General features: G+C 38.6%; 1 protein-coding gene across 1 annotated transcript in view; it reads left to right on the plus strand.

The window, feature by feature from the left end:
- Nucleotides 1-16,364, plus strand: part of cdh4 (cadherin 4, type 1, R-cadherin (retinal)) — a 237,898-nt gene extending 221,534 nt beyond the window's left edge. Inside the window, exons 11-18 of the mRNA XM_016538882.1 lie at nucleotides 7,805-7,990; nucleotides 8,855-9,108; nucleotides 11,212-11,354; nucleotides 13,031-13,267; nucleotides 13,492-13,725; nucleotides 14,541-14,680; nucleotides 14,828-14,992; nucleotides 15,328-16,364. Coding sequence (XP_016394368.1) covers nucleotides 7,805-7,990; nucleotides 8,855-9,108; nucleotides 11,212-11,354; nucleotides 13,031-13,267; nucleotides 13,492-13,725; nucleotides 14,541-14,680; nucleotides 14,828-14,992; nucleotides 15,328-15,534 — 1,566 coding nt within the window. The 3' untranslated portion in view covers nucleotides 15,535-16,364. The remainder of the gene's footprint in view (nucleotides 1-7,804; nucleotides 7,991-8,854; nucleotides 9,109-11,211; nucleotides 11,355-13,030; nucleotides 13,268-13,491; nucleotides 13,726-14,540; nucleotides 14,681-14,827; nucleotides 14,993-15,327) is intronic.
- Nucleotides 16,365-23,002: the final 6,638 nt, after the last annotated feature.

Genomic DNA, 23,002 nt, shown 5'->3' on the forward strand with positions numbered 1-23,002 from the left:
ATTTCAAATATCAACATTGGCTACCAGAAATCCCTTACTCTGCCTTTAATGGGAGCCATTATGCCATGTGCATTTATCCATTCGATTACAGCATGCCTCTACTGCCCAGGGCCACCTGTCAGGTGAGCCGCATGCACTTTTAATATGTATGACAGGCAATTACTCAGGAATGGGCTTCTGTTTGTCGGCCGGCTCCCCAGACTCAACATGTCGCTGCCTCCCTCTCTCTCTCTCTCTCTCTCTCTCTCTCCCTCTCTCTCTCTCTCTCCTGTCCTAGTGCCAGTTTTGCCCCTTAGGTGACTGTAGTTTCTCTTCAGGCATCTGGCTTCAATCCTCTCTCATCCACTCTTTTTTTTCTCCTTTCTCCTTCCGTACATCCTCCATCTCCTGTTTTCTTTATCTCTGTATCTCTACACCTCTCTTCCCACATTTACCAGTGTTTGTTTCTGTCAGCCTTCATCTCTGTCTCTGTCTCTCCTTCCTTCTTCGCTTAGCCATTTATCTCCTTCCCTCGATCCTTCTCTCTGGCTTTCGGTATCTATCTCTCTCTCCGTTTCCATTTATTTCCTGCTATCTGCCATCCCTCTTTTATCGCTCTCTCGCAGCGCTCATCTCTGGTGCCCTTGCATTCTCTCTCTCATTAAGTAATATCCCCGGGCCTCTGCCACGCCGTCTGATGCTGAAGCATTCTGAATTATTTTGCACATTTTTTTCTACCTGTAATATTTATTTGAAGGCCAAACGATAGTTAGTGAATCAGTATGACATCTATCATCTGGCATCAGACGGTCTTGCTCTTCATTTTAATTGGTGTCATTTTATTCTCAAATGTTGTTTTTGAGGACTAGATGCTTGTGGACAGGTCTGACAGGGGTATAGACGCCCATAGTGGAAGCCTCAAGGGTTTACAGGGTCAAGGTCAAAGGTTCTCCTTGGGGTCATGGCCCAATGCCCCTCGCTTGAGCCAGAGCTGATGCTGCTTAGAGGAATGTTTATTTTGTTCATTTTCTAAACACAAAGGAAGGAAAATTAGAGTTCCTCTTCAGGAACTCGAGCTGCGTCGGAAACGCTAGGGGAACGCCCTTCAGCGTGACGGGCTCTGAACCTCATGTGTAATCAGACCAATAGATGGGCGAGACGTCACGGGCGGGTGACGTAATGACCAGGAGCTATAAAAGCACGTGCGGTGAGACCAGCGTCAGCTTTTTGTCATTCAGCAAGCCCTCTGCCACGCCGTCTGATGCTGAAGCATTCTGAATTATTTTGCACATTTTTTTCTACCTGTAATATTTATTTGAAGGCCAAACGATAGTTAGTGAATCAGTATGACATCTATCATCTGGCATCAGACGGTCTTGCTCTTCATTTTAATTGGTGTCATTTTATTCTCAAATGTTGTTTTTGAGGACTAGATGCTTGTGGACAGGTCTGACAGGGGTATAGACGCCCATAGTGGAAGCCTCAAGGGTTTACAGGGTCAAGGTCAAAGGTTCTCCTTGGGGTCATGGCCCAATGCCCCTCGCTTGAGCCAGAGCTGATGCTGCTTAGAGGAATGTTTATTTTGTTCATTTTCTAAACACAAAGGAAGGAAAATTAGAGTTCCTCTTCAGGAACTCGAGCTGCGTCGGAAACGCTAGGGGAACGCCCTTCAGCGTGACGGGCTCTGAACCTCATGTGTAATCAGACCAATAGATGGGCGAGACGTCACGGGCGGGTGACGTAATGACCAGGAACGTGCTTTTATAGCTCCTGGTCATTACGTCACCCGCCCGTGACGTCTCGCCCATCTATTGGTCTGATTACACATGAGGTTCAGAGCCCGTCACGCTGAAGGGCGTTCCCCTAGCGTTTCCGACGCAGCGTCTCGTTCCCTCGAGGAACTAGGGTTACATACGTAACCTGAGATGATTTCTGTCACACCATTGAAAGTCCATGTAACCAAAACTTTTATTTTAAGCATACTTACACATATTAAAAGCATACTTACACATACAATTCACTGCAGTTTTAAGCTGTAATAAACATTAGTAAAACACCAACAACTTTTATTCCAGCTCAAAGACTTAGAAGTAAGTTAAAATGGCATGGCAAGGTTTCAGTAAGTTCAATTTTTATCTCATGTTTGCTTTTGTTAACAGTGGTTAGGTTTGGAGAGGGTTTAGTGTAGGTGGTGCGTTATTTTCAAACTTTTAGTGCCACTCACCATTTCATTTCCAAACTGCCATGATACATACAACAGCCAATGTGATAAAATGTTTCCAGATTTATGTTAATATTTTCCAAATTGAACTGATTGCACTTTTAGCACCACTTACTGGACATTTCACTTTGAAACTGTTGTGAAAAATGAAGAAGCAATGTAATATCAGTTTGCCACATGCACATATTTCCAATGAGCCTGGGTTGGGATTACTTTTTCACGGTGTGTGTGTGTGTGTGTGTGTGTGTGACAAAAAGGATTAGACAATATTAAAAATATCTTCAATTGTGTTCCAAAGATGGAAAAAAAAAAACTCTTATGGGTTTGGAATGACACGAGGGTGAGTACTGTCAACGGTGACAATTTTTATTTTTGGGTGAACTATCCCTTTAAGTGCAAGTAGAAGTTCAAAACTTGTTCGATTGACAGTTATTTTTAGAGGGAAAAGGATAATACTTAACATAAACTTTTAAGTTGTTTAATGAGTATTCACAGTGAACAGCTTCAGATAGCTGCCGCAGCTGCTGTTTTCATCAAACGTGAAGAGAGATCACACAATCACAGATTTTTAAGGGTGCTGACAGCTCAGTTAATCGCAGATTTAAAATAGGGTCTATCATCGCTTATGGTCCAGAATGAGATGGAGAGTTGGGATGTAGGGACTTAGGACAGACCTCCATCCATCTTTTCTGTGACACCTCCCCTATGTAATACACACTAAGACTCTCTCATCCGTGCATTAGACACTTTCTCTGTCTGAATGAACAGTGAGGGCAAAACAGAGCGAAATTGAAAGCAAGACTAAAATCAAATGAACTCATTGCTCATCCACCCACTTGATTACTCTTGATACTTTCTGAAATTGTCAAGTTTCGAAAGTTTTTTTTCCTCCATGCAGGCTAGAGTGCTCTGGCGCACACGTCCTTGTCCATCGCAGCGTCCGTAATTATACAGTGCAGCAGAAGAACAACTCTAGCATTTGGGTTGTCTTGTCTTAGCTCAATGCGTATGACGGGTCCTAACAGAGCAAGTTAACCCAGATGACACCAGCAATTAAGTCCCACATTCAGCACATGCTCTCGCTCCCAATAACAAACACTTGTGTCACATATCACTGAGCCGAGAGAAAATTACCCACAACTGGTTTATGGTGCGCTCGCATGACCTGACACTTGCAAGAGGTTTGTTGATTCAGTCAGCAGTTTGTGAAAGACTTGCTGAATCTGTTTTTTAGGAATAGTAGGCCTGCACTTGGAAGAAAGAGAACGAGCAAAAATATCAAACACCTTGACGGTGGAGCACAGACAGCAAATTGACTTGCTCGTAAGCATATGAAATTCTTCACCATGTGCGTTGCTAGTTAAACGCAGACAAACATTTCATTAAAGTAAAGCTTTAAAGCTGAGATTATGAACGTCGGAATCAACTTCTCATTGACTCTTTATGGCTATAGGCCGTGGAATTGGGCTTGCGCTTCTTCCAATTACGTGCTTGTGACAAACGCAGATGCACACTGAAGCACATACTCACCATCTTTCGAGCAGAATTCATGAGTTATGTGCTAGAACTAATTTGTTTTGTTTTTCATCCATCCTCTCTCGCTCTCTCATTCACCCACACAGACTGAGTCGAAGCAGGGTAGAAATGCTCTGTGATTATTTGCATTTGACAGAGGCATGAAGCAGTATACATCTTGCCGTAGGAGACCCTCAGAAACGTAAGCAAGCTAATTAAGCGAAATTGCTTGAGGGGGTGTAAACCTAGCAGATATATCGCTTCCAATTTGAAGACAGCCGTATGTTTTATTCATGTAAAAACCGCATGAATATGGAAAGAGCCATCGCTTCTGGAGAGTGAAGCAAAATAGTACTGCGTTTTAAGATATAACTGATCGCTCTCTGTTTTGAAGCACCATGATGACTGTAATGGCAATTATAATGATAATGAAGATGATGGTGGTTTAGAAGAAGATGATGAACACAGTGGACCTGAGAGTTCGTCGCCACGGGAAGTAGCATACCACAGGCTTTATCGTCAGTGCAAGGCACTAATGTTTATGTGCTGTGATGGTATGGATCTGTTTTCTTTAGAATGCCATAAAATCACGTCTCTGTAGTCGTGTTTTTCATCTTGACTCAGTGTAGAGATTTTTGTTTTGTCTCTATTTTTACTTTTATATACTCTCTTAATCTCTCACCGCAAATGCTAGTTCTGTTTGTTTATCGTTATTTTTTACAGAAGCCCAAGAATACATTTATAAGCATCAACATTTTTGATATTATTGTGATTAGGTATGATCATTCAACAAGTATATCACAAATACATTGATTTAGGGTTGTTTTACTGTAACTTTTTAAGTCAAAAGAAAGTACAACTCTGCAAAATGTGCTTTAGGGCTTTAAGGCTACTTATTTAAGTAAAAATGGGACAAAATCAACAAACCAAATAAACTTTGTTTTATATGGTTTATTCTTTCTTTCTTTCTTAATTTTTTCTTTGAGACTGAGCTGTTTACAAAAATTCAGATGTAAACTCTTGACTGAAGTGAGATTTAAAAATAAAATAATATTGGGCAACACCCTCAGCCTGTCATTAAATATAAATAGTGTTACTAGTAATGAATATCTTTAGCTCTTCCAACTGACTTGACTGACTTGAATGGAAATGTACTGAATATTGATGAAAGACATAAATCCATTATTCCTCTAATTAATTAATTGCTGTCACAGATCATTTCTGTCTTTAAGTACAATCAAACTAGCGCATCTTATATGGTGCCTATGAGATACTCACGTTTTTTTAATGAGTTATTTCTTTACATATATTTAAAAAGAATGTGGCTCCAATTTTGCCCTTGGTTCCAAAACACCAAGGGAAAGGAAGAAAACATAATTTTCTTTGTCTATCCTCTGAATTTCTTCCAACTTCCCCCCGCAATAATCCACAAATCATAAACAAGTATTGCTTTCCTTCCCTATTCTTTTTGACAGCACGCACACACATGTACCATGCCTTCACACACACATACACACAATTTCAAAATATTATTGAACTAGCCTCCAGAGAATTTTTTTTTAAATCAAACTGGAAGCAGTAGCCTATAGAGAAAGTATACTCTGAATTTGCACAGATCTATCAGTCACTCAATCATGTGTTCTACTGTCCTGTCCTCTACTGGTCTCTTGCACCCCGTCCTGGAAGGGACACAGCACATTTGTTTGATCTCAACAGAGTGTTTTTCTGCTTATCAGTAAATGCAGCTGTGCATCCCAGACAGCGTGCAGTCGGAGAGACGGGACAGCCCTGTGATGTTTTCATCACTACAGCCAGTAGATATTACTGTCTCTCTATCATTCTGTCTTTTTGACGATTTCAACCAATAAACCATGAAAATAAACCACCATTTACTCTATTTTAAGTATCTGGCGTATATGTAAGCATCTTTGCCAGTGTTGGGGAGTTGCTAAGTATATAATAAAAAATAAAAAACGATAATTAATTTTTTTTTTTTTATTTATCAACACTTAATAAGCTACTTTTTCCAATGAATAGCATTTGTAATCAAACAAACTCAGGCATGAATCAAACCCACTCCTATAACATGTTCGTTAGGTTAATTTGGATTATTCAGTTAAATGAACAGTTCAAAAATTCATAGCTTTTGTCAGCTTTGATAGCCTTGTGGGCAGTGCGCTATACGGGCGTCCCAAGTTCGAATCCCAGCTCAAGGACCTTTCCCGATCCCGCCCCCCTCTCTCTCTCACTTCCCGTCAGCGCTGATCTGTCCTATCATAATAAAGGCAAAAAAAAAAAAAAAAAATCTATAAACAAAAAAATCAAAGCTTTTTACACCATTTTAGTAATTATGAAGTTTATTAGTTGCATTGGGTGTAAATTTATTGTTAATATGGTACAAAATAAAAGAAACTTTGTTTTAAAGTTTCTTTTTTTAGTAGCTTGACGTGTAGCTAATTTCTTAAGAATATATAGTTTGTTTGTTAGTGGATTGTAGTGAAGCTAACTTTTTAACTACCTACTTGAAAAATAACTTATTCCTTATTAGTATAGCAGCTTTTGTTAGTATCTGGTAGTGTAGCAACTATTTTTCCATGTATTTAACTACTTTAAAAATAGCTAATTAGTCCTTATTAGTATTGTAGCTTTCATAAGTAGTTTGTGGCGTAATACATTACTTTTTTAAGTAGCTAAATACTTTAAGAATAGCTATTGTATAGTTAATGTAAGTACTCTTACGAAAATTAACCATGGTTGTACCATGGTAACCACAAATGAACCATGGTTTTGTTACACTAACCATAGTTTAACAATGGTATTTGTAGTAAAACTGTGGTTATACAAATGGCACTCAATTCGCCAAAAAAAAACATGGTTACTACATTTTTACTATTAAAAAAAACCTTGGTTAATTTTCGTAAGGGTTGTTAGGATGTTTACAGCTTTTAGCATTTTAGATAGTTTTGTCGTTACTTTAAGAATACCTTGTTAGTCCTTATTAGTATAGTAGCTTTTGTCAGTATCTTGTACACTACTTTTCAAGTAGCTAACTATTTTACGAATATCTAATTAGTTTGTGTTTGCTTGTTAGTAGCTGTTAGTGTTGCTAATTTTATTTTGCTAACTACTCTTAGTATAGCTTATTAGTCATAATTAGTATAGTAGCTTTCATTAGTACCTTGTAGTGTGGCAAAATACATTATCAAGTAGCTAACTACTTTAAGAATAGCTAATTAGTTCATATTAGTATAGTAGCTGTTGTTAGTAGCTTGTACTGTACCTGACTTTTTAGAGTAGCTCTAAAGCTTTAATACTTTAAATAATGAGTAGCTTTAATCTTAAGAAGCTACACTTAAAAGTAAATAGCCTCCACTGCAGCACAGGTCTGAGCATGTAGCAGTGTGTATTTGGCTGTAGTCTCTGCTGCATGGTGATGCCATTACTGTAAACAGCATCTGGCGGACACACTTCATAACCCCTTTAAACAGCAGATTACTGAACTGTAATGAGCTTGTGTTTGTGTGCTACAGCTTGCCGCACATTTGCACCTTGGGCTGTGGGTATAGCTAGAGTGTGATATTCTTTCAAGAGCCATGCGTAACAAATGAGAACCAAAACTTACCCCTAACACTGTCTGTAATGCTAACTTGAACTATTGCTATACTCGGAAGCCATCCCAAAAAAGCTGACGAGTCCAAGAACAAAGCCCTCAAGGAACTGTTTGGTAATAACCCATGAACCATTACCATTGTGCCTTGAGCAGGACACTGAACTGTAGGTTCCTTCAAGTCAGTTGTCCCTGTAATAGATTGGCCCTAATTATTCCCAAGTATTTGGTATCCTAATATGTATGAATTCCATTGCAGTAGAAACTAATTTTTTGTTGGTTTTTTTTGGTAATTTTTGCAATTAACTTTCAAATCAGTTGGTCCAATTTTGTAGCCAGTGTTTGAATTTTTTAAGATTTTGTGTTTGTGCATTTTTCACTGTCTGAATACATTTTGAAGTTTATGGTATGCTTAAAAAACATATGTTTGTTTTAAAAGTATTTTAGCATCTCATTTTATTTGTGTCTTCTCTTGCTCTTAGTTCCTAGGAGAGGTCCCAGAGAATGCTGTGGGTGTGGTTGTGGCCAATTTGACAGTCAGAGACAAGGACCAGCCTCATACACCAAATTGGAACGCCGTCTATAGGATTACAGGAGGAGATGCGATGGGCCATTTCGCTATACGCACTGATGAAGTCACCAATGACGGCAAGGTCATAGTGGTTAAGGTAGGTGTATCCAGTTGGTTACATTGTCAAACATTATTCGTGGTTCTCAGACTGCTGATCTTTTGATTTTTAACTCTGCATACTCAAACATTCAACACTCTCATCCACTGTACAGTATTTCCTCTGTCTTCAGACACAGAACAGCTTTACCTGGAATTAGCTTTAGAAAAGCATCATTTCCACTTAGAAATTAATGAGAAATCTAAAAACCTTTCCTCAGCATATCTCAGTACTATTCATATTAAAACCTTTTCAATTTAACGAATGGTAAAAAATAATACTTTACACTGCTAAAACAATGGTAATGGAAGAAACAGGAGATTGCAACCCAACACAGGTAAATAGTTCACAGATAAACTGAAAAAAATAAATAAATAAGAAATCTATGATGCGTAATCTTTTATCTTTCCCCCCAGTTTTGTAGCCTTTACTGCTCTAATATTAAAGTGTTTGGCCATTTGCATGGTGTGTGTGAGAGAGAGCAATAGAAACCTTCGGCAAAAATGTATTTCCGTCTTTTTGGAAGTGTTACACAGCTTTCATGGTCACATGCGTTTCGGCACACCACATTTCTACCCACGGAACAGCTGGTCCTCTCACGCTCATCTCCTCGTCAACTCCTTCTAACCTTTACTCTAGGGTTCACTTCATCTCCTAACGCAAACTGAAGTCACTTTCTGTTCCTCTTCTTACACTTTTGGAGTCTCATTCAACCTGACAGTGAAGAGTTAGTTTAATGTCTTATTGAAATGGGTTTTGCTGTTTCATTGAATGGTTTCATTGAATCAAAACAGCATTGAATCAGAGCACAATCAAGTTGTTTGAAATCTGAAGGAACTTTTGTGTTTGTGTGCATATGTGTAGCCGGTCGACTATGAGAGGAATGACGCCTTCACGCTGATGGTGGTGGTGTCGAACCAAGCTCACCTGGGCAGCGGGATCCCCTCCTCGCCGTCCTCCTCTGCTGCTGTTTCCATCAAAGTACTGGATGTCAACGAGGCCCCCGTCTTTCCTTCCAACCCTAAAATCATCCGTTTTGAAGAGGGAGTGCCTGCTGACACCACCCTCGCTACTTTTGCGGCACTGGATCCAGACCGCTTCATCCAGCAGACTATCAGGTAGAGAGGAATGACAGCAGGTGCTTTTGTCTGTCTGTTGGAAACTCGGGATGTCAATCTTTCTGAGTGACCGTAAATGTCAATCATTTATGTTCTTACTCGCTCAAACACACACATAGGTTATTGACAGTGTGTCTACAATGATAAAAAGGAAAAAAAAATTTAAGTTTACTCCAAAGATGACAGGTTATTATTAATATTCACTTAATTTTCAAGTTGTTTTTATACATTTTTTAAATAATATTTATACCTTTTTCACTCAAAAAGTCTGATTAAAAAACTCAATGTCAAGTGATGTAACCATTAAGTAAAATGTCAACCATATATCCTAATCATTCTTTAAAAAAAAAAAAAAAAAAATATTCAAAATGTTCCTTTTTTTTGTTTTCATATTTTTTGTTATGATAATAACGACCTCAGGAGTCCACTCTGTTATATAATTTCCTGTTTTATGGCTTTCTACATGATTGTTACACCACACAGAGTTTTTAAAACATTAACAGTGTTTTAAATAATAATAATAATGTTGTTATTATTATTATTATTATGTAGGTTTTTATTTTTTGCAGTTACAGTTTATTAAGCCCTACAAAAAAATCTAAATGTATTTTTATTCACATATTGAGTATGTATATCATGGATGTATAGTCCAGTCATTAATGTATTTTTACTAACTTATTTAGAAAAAATAAAAATCATTGTCACATTATTGACCTACATATAAGTGCACAATTATACACCGCATTTGCGTGAAAACTTATTTTTGTTTTATTTATGTCTCATAACAACAATACTGTTAATTAAATGCTTTTAAATAGTTTAGGTCCGGAGTCTTTTTGAATGATCGATTGAGTCAGCAATTGCTATTGTTCATTTACATAAAGCGCTCATTAGCTGAGTGACACACATGAATAGCAAATCAAGGTGTCCGCCACATAAAGTCTAGTATGTTCTACCCACTCTTCTCGCTTTTCAATTTTCTGCTGAATCATGCTTGAGTTTTAAAATTCCCATAAATCCATTAGGGCTTTATTTGACTAGTGAGTTTAAGAGCCATTTTTATAGAAACCAGGCTTAAAACAAATCCATCACTCCCTGGTGCAGGTTAGCCCCTGACTTTGTAAGCGAACGTCAGAAGTACATGCAATTTCCATACTGCGCTGTATGTCAAGTGATGTAGCACATATCGTTCGCACCATTAGCACCCCGGGAGCAGCTAAATGCTTTTAATTGACTCGCTCCTGTTCTAGTCCCTTGGTTGTGCCTGGGTTGCCAAGCAACAGGGTGAAAGGTCGTCGAGTAATGAGCCGAACCGTTCCCCACACTGCTGCTCCTATTGTGTCTCTCCCTCTCTCTCTATCAGTCGTCCACGCTTGATCTCGCTTGATTTCTTTTTTTCCATGACTCAGAAGTGTGCGGGCAACATGCCAGCTTGAAGTATCGATCCAAAGTTTGCCTCCCTGCACGTTCACTCACACACTTGGGGAACTTCACTAGACTTGCTTCATAGATCACTGTGTGCGAGGAACGGTTCGATCAATACGGTCCACACTGTGGCGCTCTCGCTCTCCGAATCTATCAATGTTATAGGCTCAAGTAAGTCACAGGAAAGTGCTTAGCAAACAAATAAACAAAAAGATGCAGTGTGGGCTTGATTATTAGCAATACCGAAATAATTTGCGCTAATAATCGAACACCAGTAGCGAATCGATACAGTGGCATTCTTACCAACTTTTGAGACCCGGTCTAGCAGATGAATAGGCTGTAACTGTTTTTAACTTCAGTGTTTTGGATTAATTGTGTGGAAGCCTGATACATTACCCAATAATATATAGAAGAAAGATTATGTGTCACATCTGTGATTTGATTGAGTGTAAATGTCTTATATCTTAATAATCCACATGCTATATCCTCATAACAGACTAAATATGATTTTAACGGCATTTAAATGGATTGATGATCTCAAAGTTCTACATTATTACCCTCAGCCATACTGTTACAGCATAAATTATGATTGAATGTTGAGCTCTATGGCCGCGTCTTGCGGATGCTTATGGATTTTTATCCAGAGTAATCTGATGAACAAATGCTTTTGGCCTTCAGGTACTCCAAACTGTCAGATCCAGCCAACTGGCTGAAAATCAACAGGACCAATGGAAGAATTACCACCACGGCGGTGCTGGACCGCGAATCGCCGTATATGAAGAAAAACGTGTATGAAGCGACCTTTTTGGCCGTAGACAATGGTAAGAATGGAGGGGGGGAGTTGGAAAGTTTGAACAAAATCAACACTTTGAGTGTCGATGCTGTGTTTGGGGAAACAAATGGATTTAAACGATTGGGTAGGTCAGTTTGGAGAGAAGTTGGTTAGCTTGAACTTAATTTGTCCCACAGAGCCAAAAAGCTGTTCACAGCCTATCGATTCATAACCTATCAGCACTGGGGCGTTTTTCAAATCTGATTGGATTTCATTCTCATGCTCTATTCAACCAAGGTGTTCCAACAAAGCTGCTGTCCAATTGCAGTTGATTTGCCTGCCCATTTTTACACAAACTTTCCTAAATAGACAGACGAATTGCTTAACACCATCAAAAAAAACATCAGTAAGAGTTGGTATGAATAGGACAAATGCTTATCCTCGTTACAAGTGAACCCATATTTAATGTAGTTTAGGTTGTGTTGTTTTAACTCACTTAGTTTTGCTTAGGTTTTTGAGGATGAGGGACTGATAAATGTGTGAATAGTTTTTTTTATATATGCTTATTTACAGGAACTGTTCAACAAACCAGTTCACCAAAATAAATGGGAGCATCGAATGCTACATTTGAGAAAGTGGATCGTTGAACGAACTGATTTATTTGAATGAATCAGATTTGCAAAAGATGCTTCTGAGGAAGAATCATTTAAGGCAAACTGATTTATTAAGATGACTCAGACTTTCCAATGCTACATATGAAAAATAAGGTTGTTAAGGACAAACCAGTTTTCTGCAATAAATCAAATCCAATTCTACATAGGTAAAAAAAAAGGGAAAGAGAACTATTTAGGACAAACTGATTTATTGGAATTAATCCGACTTTCCAACATTGCAATACATATGAGAGAGAATGATCTAAATGAACCAATTGCAATTGAATTGAATTGATCTAAATTAAACCAAACCAATCCACTAAAATGAATTATTAATGATTTAGGCGAGCGTGTTTGATTATATTTTTGATTATCAGAAAGGAGATGTATATTACCGTTTATTTGCCTGTTTATTTTTCGTCAGACTCTTTAAAATGTAGAAGCTGAAATTGCTTAACTTAGGGTATTGCTTCAAAATCTCAGAAAACTTCAGGGGAGGTTGGTATGATTAGGAAATTGACCAATCCATCTGCCTGTCTTGGTGTGTTTTTCCCAGAAGTTTTCAGAGGTGTCCATAGTGGCCGGCCTTGTCAGGACAAAGGCATATTGGCCTAAATCAATACGTCCAAGATGTCCAGGGTTGACGGGTTGTATTTTAGACTCATATCGGACCTTCTAATAACAGAATTTGACAGAATCGATCATTTTAATATCTAGCCTGTTACTCAGTCAGAGCTTTGGGAATGATACCGTGCCATGTTTTCCACAAATGCCCCTCGTCTGTGATGGCAGATTGTGTTTCAAGAGCGTGTAGGTATATATCTGACCTCTGTTTTTGTCTTTGATTCACACACAGCCGTAGGGAGCAGATATGTCTGTTTCTTCAGGCAAAGTTATTACACATATCTGTCCTCTGAGAGAGCCCAGCTCTATTAAAGGGAAAACAGCTGTGTGAAATATTTATGTGCAGTTATCATTTCTTATATCTGTCGCAATTGGGAGTTTTCAGGACGAATACATAAACTTTACGACCCTAACCCCTGACTGTCGTTATCCTCTTTCTGTCTCTTAGGTTCCCCTCCTGCCACAGGAACTGGTACTGTCCAGATTTATTTGATAGATGTGAATGACAACGTGCCTGTCTTAGTTCCTCAAGAGGCTCTGGTCTGCGAGAGGTCACGACACGGGTATCCAGTCAACATCACAGCCTCGGATTTAGATTCAGAGCCCAACACCGGCCCGTATGTCTTTGAGCTGCCCTCTTACCCTTCTTCTGCCCGCCGTAACTGGACCATTTCACGCCTGAATGGTTAGACTTGGATTTTACATATTACAAATTCAAAGTATTCAAGGCTTTTACCATTTCAACAGGTCATTCTAACTTCAGCTAATGCGTTTGCTGTCAGTTAAAAGGTTTTCCTTCAGGATTATACATTTAACATTATTAATAGTGGATAGAAAAAAGATTTGCTGTTAATATGTAAATATAGTTTCCAAAAATATCCAAATATTTAATTTTCTATCTCTTTCTAGGTAATTATGCCCAGTTGAAACTCCGGATCCCGTACCTGGAGGCAGGCATGTACAGAGTTCCCATTTTAGTTTCCGACTCGGGAAACCCTCCCCTGTCCAACACCTCTGTCTTGAAGGTGAAGGTGTGTCCCTGTGATGAAAACGGAGACTGTACTGTGATCGGGGCAGTGACTGTGGCCGGGCTGGGAACCGGAGCCATCATCACCATCCTCATCTGTATCATTATACTGCTCAGTAAGTGATGGATGGATTAGCGTGCAGATTGATGGTTTGATTTATAAATGAATAGATGATTAAATCAAAGAATGCAACAAAATCAAATCTCCACAACATCAGTAAATTGTGATTAATAACCTTTCAACATGTCATTTAATTTTTGATTATTCATTTTCATTGAACTGTCAGTCAACATTTTCTCAGCTTTATGAACCTCCTAACAAAGACTCCTTAGAAATATGTACAGGACTATTGCCATTCAATGCATGTGCCATCTTAAAATGTAAATGCGACTTCCAAAAAGTAACATATATTAAATTATATTATAAACTTCCAAAAAATATTTATTACATTACATTACATTATATTATATTATATGGAAGTAAAGACATTTATAATGTTACAAATGATTTCTATTTCAAATAAATGCTGTTCTTTTGAATTTTGTATTCATCAAAAAGAATCCTGTAAAACATTTATACAGTTTCCACAAAAATATCAAGCAGTGCAAATTCATCTATGCCATCGCAAGAATAAATTATATTTAAAGCTAAATATTAAACTGTTGCTTCACTGTACTTCTAAACAAATTAATGCAGACTTGGTGAGAATAAGAGATTTTTTTTTTTAATCTTACCAACCCCAGAACAGTATACTGTACCAGTAGACTTACACATCTAAACTTAAACTATATATAAGTGCATCAGAAAGTGTTTTGTTTTCTTAGATCATGTCTTATCTTGCCTAAGGCACTAAATACGTCTGGACCACCACTGGTGCCCTGTCAAAATGAGAAAACAGGTGCATGACGCCCCTGTATGTTTGTTTTTTAGGTATGGTTCTGTTCTTTGTGATGTGGGTGAAGCGAAGGGAGAAGGAGCGTCAGACGAAACCCTTATTGATCGACCCTGAGGATGACGTCAGAGATAATATCCTGAAGTATGATGAAGAGGGAGGAGGAGAGGAAGATCAGGTCAGTGTCACACACGTCATGCAGTTATCGATTTCCGAGTCAAGGCTGTTTTGAACTTTTCAATAGTTTGCTGCTTTTTTGTCAGTTGCAAGTGCATCTCTGACCTTGTTTCAGACGTGACCTGGTCTATTTTTATTTCTGTTGCAGGACTATGATCTGAGTCAGCTGCAGCAGCCCGAGTCTCTAGATCACATAATGAGCAAGCCTGCAGGTGTGCGGAGAGTGGACGAGAGACCCGTTATCCTAGAATCTCAGTACCCTGTCCGGCCCACGGTGCCACACCCAGGGGACATCGGGGAGTTCATCATTGACGTATGCTCCCTCTGTTTCTTATCATGAAGATAATCTAGTTAGACCTCAAGTTCAACTAATGCCTGCAGAGGGGCATAGGAAGGAAATACAGTTTTAATATGAAGATTTTGAATTGATTTTGCAGCTTAGTTTAAAAAAAATTGTCTTTTTCACTGAGCAGGAAGTTACAGCGTGTTTTTATAGTGCATCAAGGTCTTTCATCTCAAACGATCAAGGAAAATTTGATTCCTCCTGATGTGACCCCTTTAAGCACTTTCCAGCAGCGGCTTTCAGATCACTTTGTATGCGTCTGTTCCAGCAGCCTCATCTCACGTTCTCTCCCTCTCTCGTATTAGGGTCTGCGTGCGGCGGATAATGACCCCACTGCTCCCCCCTACGACTCTCTGCTGGTGTTTGACTACGAGGGCAGCGGCTCCACAGCGGGCTCCGTTAGCTCCCTGGACTCCTCCAGCTCTGGAGAACAGGACTACGACTACCTCAATGACTGGGGTCCTCGCTTCAAAAAGCTGGCAGACCTCTACGGAGGAGGGGGAGAGGACTGAAGGTGGGAACGCGAGGAAGACGGAGGGGAACGGAGAGGGCCAGGAGGGACAATTGACTTCTTGGATGTTTTATCGAGAAGTCGCACGCCAAGCCTCCAAGTGGGCTGATTATCTCTCAACTAAAGTTCCTCTGCACGCTACGGAGGCATCGAGAGGGGAGGATATTGCCCTGCAGCCTGCTCTGGACCTTTGCTGCAATCCACAAGTATTTTACGGCTTTTTACAATATTTCGCGTTGTGGTTTCTTCAGTGTTGTTTTGTCACTCCTCTCGGACCGCCTAGAGGCTCAAGATGGAATCAAGTTGCGACAAGGAATTCTCGGCGTGCGGGAATAAGTGCGCACGCTCGTTTTTCCGTTCGCTTTATCACTAAAGAGAGTTCCACACACACTTTTTCTCTCAACTTGAATTTCAGTAGAACAGAAGCACTGTTGTTGATAAAGTGCCTTTTGTGGTGTGTTTTGTATCGGACTCCTGCAATCTCAGGGTCGGTTGCCATTTTGAAAAGTTTCTTCTGTTGGGCACACACTCCCCCGTTCCTGTCTGCTCCTCTCGACTACCTTTTGCTTTCCTTTCATCCCTGCATTACCGGTGCAGAACGCCTCTTTGACTACTATGTGGAAAACAAACAAAGGAAACAGAGAATGTTTTGTCAAGACTTTTGTTGATAAACACAGGACTCATTTTCCCTTCAGAAATCTCATTCTCCCTTGAGAAATTGGAGCGTATGAAGTACAGTGATCCAATTCGAAAAATCACAGTTTTTTTTTTTTTTTGGTTTTGGTTTTTTTAAAACTTGACCGACCACGACCATATAATGTTATGTTGTGTGATGGTTGTGTAAAAAAATCAAGGTCTTTATTTTCAAAGAAGAAAAAATATTACTGGAGAATGCCTTTTAGCTCATACTCTTGCCTGCCTTGTACGATTTTGTGTTGCGTTTCCGAATTGTAAAGGTAATTTAGGCATGACAAGTTGTCAGACAGTGAGACTAAAAGTGATGGCTGAAGAAACCCGACTCTAAAAGGATTGCATCAGAAGAAACCTTCTTTTTTTGTCTTGAACATTCCCCTTTTCTAACTTTATAAGTTGATTAAAATATTATACGTGCATGACTTCTTTCAAAACAATGTCTCAAATCTCTCGCACTTGTTCCTCTGTGGTCAGAATGTGAAAAGTAGTTGGCAAAGAATATACACCATACGGAATAAATATAATCTGAAAAAAAAATAATAATAAAAAACAAACAAAAAAAGATTCAAAATGTTTAAAATGCTGTAAAATACTTATTGTTGAAGTATTATTTGAAGCATTTGCTGCTCTTCAAGCTCCAAGTCGGGCTAAATGACAGTGTCTGGGCCTGTTTGTGTGTGAATGTGAGTGTGTGTTTGTCTATATCCTGTAGGATTTTTAAAATCTCTTTTTATATGTTTGTCTTTTGTATTTTTCTCCTAGGTTTTACGGTTATTCTTTGGCTATGAGAAATGCAGCAGTGTTCTTTTTGTCTTGTCGTTCTGAAGAAAGTCTGTCTCGTCCGTTCTGTCCCTGGATAAGGGTCTAAACCTGCATTGCAGAGAAGCTTACAATCATGCCTGCTCCACCATTCAGTGTAACTGATTTCTCTTTCCATTCATCTCAAATATTGGATGTGCTTTAGAGAATAAACAATCACATTTTTTGAAGAAAAGAAAAAAGAAAAATTCTCACGTCTCTGTCCTGTCCGTAATAGGTTCATGTCTCTTTTCTTCTCTGTCATACTCCCATGTTTCTTTCAGCTGCTTGTCATAATGTTTTCTGGGCACGAGTGAGCATTGCATTATGCCATCATTGACAATTGAATTTAGCTGATATATCCAGTATGGGGTTTCTGATTAAGCCATAAAATCGCCATAAAATCGGGCCATTTTAAAATGGCAGCGTGATTATCATTAGAACTTCTGGATTTCCATGCATTACCATTAAATTAACATTGACTTAGCATAACTTTGGATGACTGCTCCTCCTACACATTTGCCTTCAGAAGCATTAATAATGAAGCACCCTGTCCAGTGATGACAACACTTATCTGACAGAAAGTTTCCTAGATTTTTCACATGTTTTTAAATGAGCCATGAAGTTCTTTCCCATGACCCAGTGAAAGGTCAGTGTACTCAAAGGGCATATGGCATAATTAAAACATAAGGCCCACCACTAATGACGAATCTCTGGGAGTGGATTAAAGCTTAAGACCATGAAAATGTATGAAATTACAATTGGGTAATGAGATTAAAAATGTTATAAAAGTTAATACTTTCTGATCTCTTTTTTTTTTTTTTTTTTTAATGCTTTTTGCTTTATGCTTTATTAGGACTATCAATCAGTTTAACATTATAATTGCATTAATTTCTTGATATATTGGTTAATTTGCAAATAATTGCATATAAATATTTGCAGAGAAAAACTAAATAAAGTTGAAAGTTAATATTTCCATATCATAAACCTATCATCTTGCAATCTATGTTGCAGTGGAGTTTGTCCATATGTTCAAGGTACATTTAGGGATCGTCCACTCAGGACATGGTCTTGTATACCACCTACAATATTGTTTAATTGTTAGTCTATGTTAAATTGCGTTAGACAACTTTTGCCTGATGCTTCGCAACTTGCGTTTTTTAAAGCATCATTTTAAAGCACATTTTTAAGTCACTTTGTCACGATAAAAACACTTACGTTTTAAATGACCACTAAAATGAAGGGAAAGACAAGGGAGTTTGGTTTGGACTCTCTAACCTCTACAGCATGCCACAGCTGTTCTGGTTTTGATCTCATTTATTAACCTCTTGCCCATTTTAAAGACAGATACATACTGACAGTTTATCAGTGCTCTTCCATTTGTTTCAATCAGTACAACTCCAGCTCGCTGCATCCCTCTCTCTCTCTGCATCTCTGTTACCCTTTGCATATTAATGGTGAACATGTTCTGTTTTATCTTTTCTTCATTTACCAAAATTGTCTATGAGTAGCCTATCTCTCTACGGTTTCAATAAGTCAGCACACAGAGAGAGTGAGAGCTGTAGGGGATTGGAACTCTCTGCGGCCGTGTCTATCAATTAGTGCTCTGATTAATCCCTTGCTTTAATCTCATCAAGCAGAACACTGCTAATTACCCACAGACGAGAAGAGAGAGGGATGAAGAAAGAGCAAAACTATAAGAGCATGTGTCATTAGATGCAAGAAGGGGTGGTAATAGAGGAAAAGAGGGAGGAGAGGAAAGAGGGGAGCCAAAAAAAACAGAGAGGGATCATACGAGATGGCATCTATGGCTCTCTTTTGTGGAACACAAGACATTTTGAAAAATGTACTGATGGAATGTACAGGCTTAAGTTTAAGCCATGTTTTGTACAATTTAATGGACTAAAGTAGGACTAAAGTGACTCTAACAGAGAATTGCAAATCTTCTGTACTACTAAAGTAAGTTCATTTTACTTTAAACAATGTTGGAAACCAATTGCACATGGTTTTTTAAGTTTCCATAGCTTAAAATAGAGGATTAAATCCATGTTGAGAATAATAGTATTTAGAATGTTTGTAGTATAAAATATACCAATATTAATAAAAGTAGGCAACATTAGTAAACATTCTAGAGTATATAATTTTATTAAAGGTACAATTCTGGCACTTTTTTTTTCTAAGAGTGTATAGGAATAAATATACAGAGATCAGTGAAAATATATGATAAATATCGTAATCGATTAATCACAATTAGGTATTCCTGAGTACTCTACGGAGTACACAGAAAAGAAAAAAAAAATCTTATTTTGAAGTCAAGAAGAAATAATGGCCTGCAGGTTTGAAACGACATGAGAATGAATAAAAGATGATAGAATTTTCATTTTGGTGAAACATCTAATAGCAGCTCTTGTTTTTAGTAAAGGAAAGTGTTTAATTGAAGCCAGCTATAAGATGAATTTTCTTCGTATAGTCGGTTCTCAGGCAGCCAAGCCATGGCGGCAGAAAAAATATAGTAAGGCACTGATGGATTGTTCTTTCGCAAATACAAACTTAACAGGTGGCTTGCGGCCAACGCTGTGTGTGTTATTAATAAAGTTTGCCCTTTCAAATACACTTAAACATATTTTTCATCTACTCAATATAGGCCTAGATTTCCAAGGCCTTGAAAGCGAACAAATCAATTTGAAAATGATTTGGACAGTGTACATGTGCCTGCGTCTTAATTGAATGTTTACAGGTAAGTGCTGAGAGCATCCTGAGCGAACAAAATCACTCTACGGCTATGCTTTGCTGACTCAGCTCTTCTATTGTGAGATGCAAGTCAACCACAGAAAGTGTTTCAGCTATGTAAATGAAATTAATACAAAGGAGCCTTGCAATTTATTTGTCAGTGCCTGCTGTAATGGTTGTCCATGTTTCACTAAACCATCATTCAGCATTATAAGTACATAAACTGGGAAGCAGATTGTAATATTTCATCAGCTCACTAATAGTATATGCAGTAAACAATGGAGATAGCACGCCAGTCTTGGACACTAAATTATCGAACACAATTTACTTATATTTGGCAACTTGTAAATGTTTTGCTAACGTAGCATCGAGATGGGTCTAGTCACTTCTAGGGTGATGTTTAAATCCTGATTCAGCAACATGAAAATCCATACCAAAGTCAAAATGCAGCTTTAGCAGAACTCAGAAATCCCTCTGGGATGCTAAAGTTGGTTCTTCCCATAGTGGGCGTGTCTCAAGAGAGACAACTAATTGGCTGTGGCCAAAACACACAATCTCCGTGGATCTGGATTCTGCTGTATATGTATTTCAGCTGGAAGGTGTCATACTGTTCTATTTCAATAATATAATTTTGCTGAGTCTGATGAATTGCATTTTTTGTTTTTTCGAGATGGTGAGCGATTTGTCAATGGCCCACAAAAGTCAAGTTTGCTGAGTCTCCGGAATCAGTGAAAAACCTCTCGGGTGAAGTCTTCATAGAAACAAAATGGTGTAATCTGGGAATCATATTAGCCATGTGAAGTTGTACAGTAGGAAAACTGACAAAACTAAGCTTAATAATGGGAGAAACTTTCAGGGGGTGAACAGCGATAGTTGCTAGATGCTAGATGTAAAATTATCTACAAAATGGCTTATTTACACACCTGTATCTGTAAAAGAATATTAAAAATCATGTAGAAACTTTGACACTGATGGATTTTATTGTTTCAGAATCCCCTTCTGGGTGCTGAAATGTTCACAGAGAATTTTGATATGGTGTGGGTTTTGTTTTAGGAGCTGTCACTGAGTCATCCGAATGGGAATCTCATTAGCATGATTACAGGTGGAAGAACATTTCTGAATGGTCTGATGGATGATCAGGATAGGTTTTAAAACCTGAAAGTAGTCATTACGAGAAACCATCTCTCCTGAATCAGTGCTTTTCATTGCTAATATTTTAGTTTATGTAGTGTATACTTTCATGAATATCAAAAAGCAGTCTAAAAGAAGTAGAACAAGCATTTAGTAGATGCTGACTCAAGTAGGCCAGGTGAAGAAGCCCCTTTGGATGTTCTACAGTTGAGTGTGATACAATAATTTTCTGTCCATGGAACTGCAATGGGGAATCAGTTTGCTCCCTGCATATCCAATATTCATATGGACAATTTGGAGCAAGCAAGTATCTGGAGCAGGTTGCAACCAACAGCCTAATTGAAGAAAACCCTGCCTTACAATGCAGGGACTGTGCAAGAATACAGAGGCGGCTACAAATATAACAACAATTGAAACACTTTTGTCTTTGTAATCTTTCATCAAAATGTAAATTTGAATAATGAACTTGGTCCAGCACTGAAATTACTTTTCTTTTCAGCTGACATCATCAAGTCTTTTTTCAGCCCCTCCCGTCCAAAGACCTTTCATATCAAGAGACTTCACAATTCAGTCACTTCCCAATGGATAAAATTAAGTCCTGTTCTACTTTTCTTCTCACTGCACATCCTTTTTCGAGCAGAAGTCTATAACATACTTTGGTTAAAATTTCTCAATGGTAGTGTAAAAAACAATTTTTTTACCCTGCCAAAATCAGCTCTGTTTTCAGCAAGCCATTATAGTCCATGTTGCTTTAAATGCTAATGAGCTCTGCTGACCCCGCCCCTCTCTTCCGTGGGGTGACGAGCAGACTGTAAACTTCAGCCGCGAAACTTGCTAACTAGCACATTATTAGGAAAGGCGATTTGAAAAGATTTATTAAAAAAAAACCTTATACTCACTTCTTCTGTAAGTTAGATGAAGCTGGATCATGAATGATTCGCGCAAACTTAGACACATTTAGGCACATCGGGGATCTGCGCATTCCCTTCAGAAACGAAAGTAAGGTTAATCCTCTGCGTCTTCAGCGGCTCAGATGTCGGGAGTAAATGACGACTGCTATATTCATTCTTACATCCAACAACAAAACACCTCAATCGCTTAATCGGAGACATTCTTGTCTTCCCCTGCACCGGAGTCGACACAATGGCGGACAGTGTAAAAAACAATTTTTTTACCCTGCCAAAATCAGCTCTGTTTTCAGCAAGCTGTTCTAGTCCATGTTGCTTTAAATGCTAATGAGCTCTGCTGACCCCGCCCCTCTCTTCCGTGGGGTGACGAGCAGACTGTAAACTTCAGCCGCGAAACTTGCTAACTAGCACATTATTAGGAAAGGCGATTTGAAAAGATTTATTAAAAAAAAACCTTATACTCACTTCTTCTGTAAGTTAGATGAAGCTGGATCATGAATGATTCGCGCAAACTTAGACACATTTAGGCACATCGGGGATCTGCGCATTCCCTTCAGAAACGAAAGTAAGGTTAATCCTCTGCGTCTTCAGCGGCTCAGATGTCGGGAGTAAATGACGACTGCTATATTCATTCTTACATCCAACAACAAAACACCTCAATCGCTTAATCGGAGACATTCTTGTCTTCCCCTGCACCGGAGTCGACACAATGGCGGACAGCTCACAGCTCACTCAGGGCGGGTCTAAGGTAAGACACTAGTGTCAATCAACTATCGTGGGAGGGGCCTGTACAGAACTACGTCATTCTGACAGGAATCTCAGAACAGCCTGATTTGAGAAAGGGGATTTTAAAATAGGGATTTTTTTTAAAAAACACTGGGTGGATTTTTATCATTATAAGGGGGATGTGTACACACACTTCCAACACATTTATGTTCAAACAACTTGTAAAGTGAATTTTGCATCCGATGACCCCTTTAACCCGATACTATTGTTTTGTGTGTTTTTTTTTCATAGGTGATATCCAAAGATTGTGGATTCAAACTTTTATTTTTAATTGTGAATAAGATAAACCCAATTTCAACATAATCCTAATGCTTAAAGCTACGTGACACCAGTCAAATCTGGAACATTTTGCTCTATTTGTGACCGCTAGTGAACAGCAGCTGTTGGACATTCTCAACACAGCTAAAGCTGACAATTTCCACA

Source organism: Sinocyclocheilus rhinocerous, unplaced genomic scaffold, assembly GCF_001515625.1.
Source record: "Sinocyclocheilus rhinocerous isolate Xijiao unplaced genomic scaffold, SAMN03320098_v1.1 scaffold757, whole genome shotgun sequence".
NCBI classification, from domain to species: domain Eukaryota; kingdom Metazoa; phylum Chordata; class Actinopteri; order Cypriniformes; family Cyprinidae; genus Sinocyclocheilus; species Sinocyclocheilus rhinocerous.